The 8,767-nt window shown below is 36.6% G+C and overlaps 2 protein-coding genes across 2 annotated transcripts; one reads left to right on the top strand and one right to left on the bottom strand.

The window, feature by feature from the left end:
- On the top strand, positions 1 to 1,983 carry LOC100807183 (expansin-A8). Its single transcript, XM_003523228.5, has 3 exons — positions 1 to 411; positions 711 to 1,023; positions 1,340 to 1,983. The coding sequence occupies exons 1-3, from the start codon at positions 276 to 278 to the stop codon at positions 1,641 to 1,643; spliced, it is 753 nt and encodes a 250-aa protein (XP_003523276.1). The 5' UTR covers positions 1 to 275; the 3' UTR covers positions 1,644 to 1,983.
- A 1,395-nt stretch (positions 1,984 to 3,378) lies between these two features.
- LOC100790573 (mini-chromosome maintenance complex-binding protein) lies at positions 3,379 to 7,862 on the bottom strand. Its single transcript, XM_003522460.5, has 14 exons — positions 7,607 to 7,862; positions 7,399 to 7,512; positions 7,185 to 7,292; positions 6,934 to 7,056; positions 6,596 to 6,640; positions 6,072 to 6,191; positions 5,779 to 5,934; positions 5,535 to 5,609; positions 5,284 to 5,397; positions 4,906 to 5,108; positions 4,685 to 4,820; positions 4,239 to 4,466; positions 3,800 to 3,867; positions 3,379 to 3,688 (listed from the first exon to the last, which is right to left on the bottom strand). The coding sequence occupies exons 1-14, from the start codon at positions 7,772 to 7,774 to the stop codon at positions 3,574 to 3,576; spliced, it is 1,773 nt and encodes a 590-aa protein (XP_003522508.1). The 5' UTR covers positions 7,775 to 7,862; the 3' UTR covers positions 3,379 to 3,573.
- Between the last annotated feature and the right edge of the window lie 905 nt (positions 7,863 to 8,767).

Raw genomic sequence — 8,767 nt, 5'->3', positions numbered from 1 at the left:
CCGAAACACATGCATGTGCGCCTTGATTCTTGCTCGACGTTCCAAAAAATGTGAATCCTTTGGCTTCTCTCTTTAGACCTGAGAAACTCTATGTTGTCTCATTCGGGCATGGTACCCCACATCCCTCACTCTTTACTGCCTCCAACCTATGCTTAACTTTTCCTATATAAAGCAAACCAAACCTTAGCTAAGCATTAAACACCAACGAGTAAGCCTCTCCTACTATCTTTAAATCCTTTTGTACCCTCAACTTCCCTAAGCACTAGCACCACACAATGGTCATTGCAGCAACCCCTCTTCTCTTCTTTCTTCTTAATTTATGCCTAAGAGGCACTTATGCTGACTATGGAGGTGGATGGCAAGGTGGTCATGCTACATTTTATGGTGGGGGTGATGCATCTGGCACAATGGGTAAGTTCATTCAAAGTGTTACATTTTTAGAGTATTTCAAAAGGTTTTAGTTTCACATTACCTAATTTTGCTAAGTTTATTTTTCAACATGATAATTACACAAAGTTCAAACAAATGCCTTGTCTTTTCATTTGGGCACATTTGGAGGGTTCAAAGGAAAAATAAAAAAACATAACTTTATATCACGGGCACCTTAATGTTGTGCATTACTTTCACTCTCTCTCCTATTATTATGAGTCAAAGATATTTTTCACTTAGGATGTGTGGTTACTCATGAAAAAATTGTTGCTTTTTTACAGGAGGGGCTTGTGGTTATGGAAATTTGTACAGCCAAGGCTATGGAACCAACACTGCAGCACTCAGCACTGCTCTATTCAACAATGGCATGAGCTGCGGGTCTTGCTATGAGATGAAATGTGACACTGACCCCAAATGGTGCCTCCCCGGTAGCATAATCGTCACTGCCACAAACTTCTGCCCCCCTAACTTTGCATTGGCTAATAACAATGGTGGTTGGTGCAACCCTCCTTTGCAACACTTCGATCTTGCTGAGCCTGCTTTCTTGCAAATTGCTCAGTACAAAGCTGGAATTGTTCCTGTTTCCTTCAGAAGGTAATAATAAATGAAACATTACAAACACCTCAAGTATTTTTATTTTACTTTTTTTTCCCTCCAATTTTAGCTTTAAGCTCATTGTGATCATCTAGAAGATTCCAACCAATAAGACTTAACCTTTTATACTTACATATACTAAAACTTGTCTACTAAGTGATTCTAGTTCAATTGGTTGAATAAATGCATGAGTTGTACTAAACTTTCTAGTACTTTCTTCAATTCCTACATATGAAAAAAAATACTAAATCTTGTCTTTACTTAATCGATGTGAGACCTAATTCTCCAACATGCTTTTGTTTTTGGCCTAAAACAGAGTCCCCTGTGTGAAGAAAGGAGGGATCAGGTTCACCATCAATGGTCACTCTTACTTCAACTTGGTTCTCATCACAAATGTTGGTGGAGCAGGAGATGTTCATTCTGTGTCCATCAAAGGCTCAAGGACTGGGTGGCAAACCATGTCTAGAAACTGGGGGCAGAATTGGCAAAGCAATTCTTACCTCAATGGGCAAAGCCTCTCTTTTCAGGTCACTACAAGTGATGGCAGGACTCTCACTAGCAACAACATTGTGCCTGCTAACTGGCAATTTGGACAAACATTTGAAGGGGCACAGTTCTAGGAACCATAATAATTTTTAAGTTCACATTTTGTGTGTAATATATGATGGCATTGTTCACTTGTTTTTGTTATAGTTGGAAAGGGTGGGGAAAGAGAAGAAAAGGTAGATTAGTAGGAGTTTCAGGCCAACATGGCCCCTAATGCTGTGGTGGCTATATGGCACCCGCTAGGACTAATATAATATAACGTCTTTAATTTTATATCTGTCACATTGATCGATGCCTTTTGATGAACTAAAAGGTGTTGATGATCTCAATTGCCTTGTATTTTTTATCCCCCACAATGGTACAAAAACCAATTTGGGGGCCATTTAATATCAAGTTGAATATGCTTTCTGATTACAGGTCTTTTTCCAACTCTTGCATTTTCAGTGACTATATTAAATTTGATTAAGAAATTTGCACCGACTTCATTTTACTAGGATTTTCACTTCAGTACTCCTTGTCCTGCGCTTGTTACGCATGTGAAAAAATAAACCAGTTTCTTGTTCCATGTTTTAATATTGAATTGGGTTGTTGCCTCTATATACATAGGCTAGATTACCAAGTAATATATGATTCTAAAAGTCAATAATTTTTTTATACATTTTCCTTTTTTCTACTTTTCCAATTTCTTATTGCACTGGGACGAGGACTTTGGGTTGGCTTGGACCATCAATAGCAATAGCAACTATAAAGAATAAAAATGCAACGTTTTTCCCATACCGAAAGAAAAGAGACTGACTAGCTAACTTCTTCGGGTAACACAATTGTGTCCCAAAAAGCTTCTCAAATTTAAGAGTTAAGCTGTTATAAAAAAATATGAAATTTAAATTGTTATTGTTGGTCATCCTAGTGGCGGTGGTGTTCGTCCTGTCTAGATGGTTGTATTTTTAATAACGAAAATGAATTGCAGAACATGACATATGTATATAGACACATTTCAAGGTCAAAATTTGATACCATTTCGAAGTTTAGTAATGCTTTGTAAATTGTAATGAAGCCCTATTTTAAATCATTTTTTGATATATAGATTAGAGCTATTTTAGATCAATTTTAAGCTAAAGAAAAGGGTACTCAACCATTTATAACTAGAACCATTGATTGAATTCGTTTATAAGATCTTATCTTGGCTTGTAAGATAAAGCTTAAATTTGCTTTCTCAGCAATGATTTTGACTCCTCCAGAAGTTCTTCTCAGTTTGCTAGCTGGTCAGCTACTAACAATGGTTTTTTTTTTTACCGCGATATTTATACATTATTGTCATGTTGTGTTAATCCATCTATCTATAAACTTTAGAAACTTGTACTTCTAGCAAACTTAACGGCTACTATATATTACTTTTTTCAACAATCTCTTTTAGTATTAGTTCTTATTTAATCTTTCTTTTTATCAGCGGAAGACAAATAAGATCAAATGATGTTTAGGTAAAGACATCAGCACCAAATAAGGTACTATAATTCAGAAACAATTTTAAATTATAATTAGTCCTGAAGGAAAAAGTTAAGGCGCAGATCCCCACCCCACCTCCCCCGCCTGCGCAGCCCTAAGGCCTTATGGGGTTATGCCATCTTCTACGGATCTTTACTTCAATCCAAGCTAACCTTTCTATGTTCACAGCCATTTCACAATTTATGGCTGAAAAAACGCTTGGTGCACTCGCTTCTATGCACATATTACATTTAGAACATGTGCATATGAAAACAGGATATCTACCTGAATACTAACAAAAAACAAGGCAAGAGATTCGTACAAGGATTAGTAAAACGGCCTTATATTGCATTTTACTGAATTCACAACTTATGGAACCGACTATCTGTCTTTTAAGTATGCTGGCCAAATAAGCACCCATAAAGACAGCTCTGGTAATCAGAACTAACAGCCAGACCCTTTGAACTGCACTCATTTAAAACCTTGTACAAATTGGTACCACTTGTGCTTCCATATTGTGTCTCATTGTAGCCTCTCTCTTCGCAGCCTCTCTAGTTCCTTGACCGTTTGCCAATGTTCTAGTGACAAGCTGGTCTCACCATAGCTCAATGACATGAGACGGCCCATTGTTACCAATCTGTGGGAGAAGGGAAACAGGTGTAAGAGGTAGGGGAACAATGATTCAATAAAGTTGTGCTACGGAAAAAGAAAAATGCTACCAATACATGTAGAATAGTCACTAACTAACCTGCTTAAGTCTTGGGAGCTCAAGCTCCTGTCTGCTTGTCTTGCTGCAACTAGATCAGTTTCTACCACCTGAAAACACGCAAATGCGCAAAGGCTGTTATGCATTCTCCATCATAACATTTAATTATGCACTAGAAGTTATGGGTAAGCTAATAGGTGGTTTCAACTAAACAATGAAGGAACTAGAGTGCCAACATTATGTTTCCCCCCTGGAATGTATTCTTGTAAATATAAATAGTGAATTATATGTGTATCTTCAGCTGATAATTTTATGGATTGAAGTGGAAATGGAAGAATAAACCTAAAATGTCACTTCAGGCGAGCTTAGAAATTTGTTGGTTGCTGAGTATGTGTAGGCTAACGGCTAAATAAATTATTCACAACTAGCTTGACCCAGAAGAACACTTGTTCGTGAATACTAGTGCCAACGACACTCATACCTTCTGCATTTCTGGTTCAATAGTGTGTGATAGCTGTCTAACAGTGGCCAAATACCACCTCCAAGCCTCCAAAGCTTCTGCAGTCACAGCTTCAGAGCAACTGGTTGCAGAAGGCCGGAACGGTACAATTACATCAGCTGGCAAGATATTTGATTTCCCCTCTGACAAAACTAGCAGTTGGAAATCCGTTGCCATATCCACTTTATAGTACTTGAAATCATATTCAACCTGAAACACATAACAAGTGCATGTCATCTTTAATAGTACCTCCAAAAAATTAGTTGCAAACAATCAAACTGTAAATAGAGATTGTTTCTACATATTAGCAAGTTCACAGCATATAATGGTTGATAGAGGTTCCCAACAGTTGCACAAGGCATGCACAAATTATAACTGAAAACACGAGAGTTCAATAAGATAAAAGGGCTAGACAGGCAAACAATTACCTTTTGCAATTCCATTAAATTTTTCAGCAGCCTTGTATTCTCTACCCCTACAGAGTTGAGCGTTCCAGCTTCTAGTTTGGTCTCATCAACAATCAAGTGTGAACCTTCAGCTAGTTGAAAGACTCCAGTTTCCAGCCTGGAGTATTAACACTAAAAGATGTGAATATATTTGTATACTGGGAAGAAGTCCATGTTCAGAAGGACTAATAAAATGTAAGTACCTGTTAGTATCATAATTCTTTTTTGGCACAAGTGAAACAGTATTCAAATATTCAACTGTAAGGGGTATGTAAAATGTGAATGGCAGGAGGTTCTTCAGAGCAGCGCTTAATGGTTTTCCAAATACAGACACAATTTCTTTGCTAAAACAAGTAAGATTTAATGAAAGCTTTCCCACAGCAAGATCATCTGCTCTAGCATGCACCTGTTCAATAACGATCCATCAAACAAATACTCTCAAAATGGAGGGTGGAGGAATTAGAAGCATACAAAGAAAAAGCATGATTAGAAATGGGAAATAAGCAATATGAAGAACAATAAATAGAACATTTACAGTGCATAAAATGACTAAAGAAAATGATCTATTAAGAACCGCATACGTTGGATAGAAGATGCAGCAACATGAAATGAGTAGCGAAATCATCATTGCCAAGAACAGCCGTGAGATGCCTTAGCAATGCTTCCCTGATTTCTCTGACCAAGTTGGGTCTTGGCTGTGAGATCAAACACATAATTTTTTCAGCAAGGTGTTTTTAAGCTGAGACAATGATCCAACTCGAGAACTAAACAATAACACAACATGTACTTTGCTCAGATGAATAAAAAACATTTAGGTACATAAGAAAGCTACCTCTACAATAGGGTTATGCTGAAGGAAGTCGTGAACCGCTAATTTCCTGTGAATAAAACAATGAAGGTATGGCACCTGCAGAAGAGGGGAAAATGCAAATTTAAAAACCAGATGTTGGGTGGACATAGACATGATACACAAATGCATATGCCTCTTGGTGGTTGTTCCTAAAAGAACAATATAGCCTCTTATTATTTCCCATAGATCAAGTGGCCCTGCTCAAATGCAAAATCAAAGCGCATACCTTGCTAGGTGGGAGATGGCACAAAGGATCCTCAGAAATCCCATCTGATAAATCACAATCTTCATTGTCCTCTTCAAGCTCTAGGTCAGATGTAAGGATACCCACAAACTCAAAAATGTCATTCAGTTTCAGTTCAGAATCTGGAGAATCATATATCTGGCATAATACAGAGGAAAATGAGGGAAGAAATTGCTATAATTCCATGAAATTAGAATAATAATAATAAATTGATCTTAAAATATCAATAAAATACATCCCCTAAGAACTTAGAAGTAAAAGAGACGAATTCATACCTTCACAAGACAGGGAGGTGAATTGCTATCAAGACCAGACACCAAACTGGTACCAGAGCTGGCAATCTCAGTCGCAGCTCCTCGAGAATTAGAAGCAAGGGAAGAGTGTTCACCTTCTCTCTGTAAAACAACCATGAAGATTAATTCTCAAAAACCATAATAGAAGTTTGCAAGGAGCAATAAAAATTAGACCATCTGGTATCATAAATTGAAAAAATACAACCGGACCTAACTGTCTGTATAACTTATAAACCTCTCAAGACCTCATAATTTGTCATCTAAATATGATACTGATGACTTGAATGAAGCTTGGTATGGCTTTACTCAAATTAGGATCACAGATATCTTAGTTTGAATAAATGGAAATTGAGAAATAAAATTAAAAGCAAACCACCATGGAACAACAGAAATTAGCACAGTTTTTGGCGAACCACTTAACAAAATATTAATAAAGCTAATCTTTGGTTGATTATTTTCTGCAAGTAAAATCCATTAACACAATGTCAGATGAAAGCTTAGTATACCATTCTTTTAGTATTTGGAGAATTCTGAACCTCATCACCAGAGACCTGTGAATAAGCATAGACCAGTTAGAAAAATGAAAAAAAAAAAACTAATTGTCCTGTATCTAGCATTTCCAAAATTTATAATGAAAACCTATAGATTCCAAAGCATCACCTTTATCTTGAAGCACAAATGAAACAACCAACTCAACATCCAAAACATATTACTAGACGGACCAATATGGCTAAACAATAAGAATGTAAGGCCCTAAATGTTTCAGGGGTTCATATACCCGTCACATGATGATTTAGAGGAAGCAATAAATCAATAGAAGCAGTAACACAAGGCCAGAAATTACAGGCATATCAGAAGACTCATCATCTTCTCTCCTCCGTTTTTCTCTATTCTCTGATGTCCGATCCATAGATAGATGGCCAAATTCTTCAGTTGAAACTTGAGTCCATGGACTCAATCCCGGAACCTACATACAAATAAACAAAGCTAATCCTTCAAAATTCTACAATTTAACCAAAATCATCAACCATTTATACAACAAAAAACTGAACATGGGTGAGAAAATAGAGAAAACAGCAACCCCAAATGCCTCACCGGAACACAATAAAGCAGTCGACGTTCCCAGATTCGCATATCCGCCGAAGAAGCCGTAAGAGATTGAGAAGCATCCATAAACTTGTTGGTCCTCCACACCGAACCATCCTTCAATAAGCATACACCCAAAACAAAATTTAACATTTTCCCTTAAATTAAACCTAATGCTCGAGGTAACGAATCTTTAAATTAACAACGCGATAGAAAAGAAAACCTTATAAGCGCCAACGTAAAATTCATTCCCGAGCATGTCTTGTATCATCCCGCGAAACCGAACGAGAGTATTGGGCTTCACCCATTGGATGGTGGCAGGGGTCAGAAGAGGAACCTGTTCCATTAATTAATCAAAAAATTGAGAAATATTAGTATTATAATTGAAGATTAGGGTTTTGTTTTTTTCTCTTGGAATTTTGAGATTGAACCTGAGAGAGTCTGGACGGATCTGAGAGGAAGTGTTGGAAGAGGGGTAAGACGCCCCAGTCGCGGCCGTCGAAGGCGGAGGGATCGGGAACGGAGGCTACGGCGGCGTCGAAGGTGGATCTGACGGCGCCCAAAGGGTTCGCCAGAAAATCGTACTGTGGGCCCACCATCGCTCACTGAGTCGTGACTCGCTCGCTCGCTTCACTCTGTAGAAAATAGAAATCGGAATGAGGAACGGTTTTCAGCCGAAGGCACCCTTTTTATGTCATCGTTTCCCGCCAAATCTTCTTAGCCGGTTCCTTCCCGCCATTTTGCTCTATCATATATTTTTATTTATTATTTCATTTCATTCACTACTCATACAAATCCTAATTTTGTTAAACATTTCTGAATTTTAGCTATCAATAAGCTGTTATAAGTGAAGTTTTTTAGTATAGAATTAATTTAAAAATAATTTTTATAAAAATAAACTAAAAAAATAACATATATAATAATTTATAATTGACTGAGAATATAAATTTATTTAAATTTATGTTTTATTATAATGTGTGATTTCTCTACTAGAAGAAAAAAAATTATAAATATATTAAATTAATAAAATTAATATATTTATCTTTTTTTAATTTAATTTTGATATGAATGAGAATATCATATTGCAAGACTAAGTTCGAGTAAAAAATTACCTTACTCTCATAATTACCCACCAAAAATTATGACATAATTGGTCAGCTTCTTCGAACACATCGTGGGAGAAAAAACTGACCGCATCGAATGAAATGGGATTGCGGAGAGGACAAACTTGGAGAGGGTTAATCTCCCCGCAAACAACAAATTCTTAGCATTCCAAGTGCTCAATCTACACTTTATATTATCAATTGGACAATTGCACTCAAAATCTTATTAATTAGGATATGTTTTAATTTGTGTTGTTTGGGATTTGTTTCCTCTATTATGGTGAGAATTTGTTACAAATAATATTGGAATTCGAAATTATTATGATTTGTTTTGGAATTACCCTTCATTACTTGATTTTCCTACTATTCTTTATAGACAGGAAACCGTGTAATTGAAAACCATCAAGGCAAAACTAGGTGGAGGTATAGTGGCATTGAATGTTACCATTACCTTAACCAATTAATTAAAAGGGTATTTTTTAATAAAAT

The sequence above is a fragment of the Glycine max genome, chromosome 4, assembly GCF_000004515.6.
Source record: "Glycine max cultivar Williams 82 chromosome 4, Glycine_max_v4.0, whole genome shotgun sequence".
In the NCBI taxonomy this organism is placed as follows: Eukaryota; Viridiplantae; Streptophyta; class Magnoliopsida; order Fabales; family Fabaceae; genus Glycine; species Glycine max.
This window is presented reverse-complemented; position numbering and strand designations above follow the sequence as displayed.

Excerpts from the sequence above, each read along its gene's own strand:
- LOC100807183 (XM_003523228.5), top strand. The coding sequence starts at position 276 with ATGGTCATTGCAGCAACCCCTCTTCTCTTCTTTCTTCTTAATTTATGC. Across the intron at positions 412-710 it reads TGATGCATCTGGCACAATGG|GAGGGGCTTGTGGTTATGGA; the intron begins GTAAGTTCATTC and ends GCTTTTTTACAG. Across the intron at positions 1,024-1,339 it reads GTTCCTGTTTCCTTCAGAAG|AGTCCCCTGTGTGAAGAAAG; the intron begins GTAATAATAAAT and ends GGCCTAAAACAG.
- LOC100790573 (XM_003522460.5), bottom strand. The coding sequence starts at position 7,774 with ATGGTGGGCCCACAGTACGATTTTCTGGCGAACCCTTTGGGCGCCGTC. Across the intron at positions 6,641-6,933 it reads ATGAGTCTTCTGATATGCCT|GTCTCTGGTGATGAGGTTCA; the intron begins GTAATTTCTGGC and ends GCTTATTCACAG. Across the intron at positions 5,398-5,534 it reads AGCATAACCCTATTGTAGAG|CCAAGACCCAACTTGGTCAG; the intron begins GTAGCTTTCTTA and ends TTGATCTCACAG.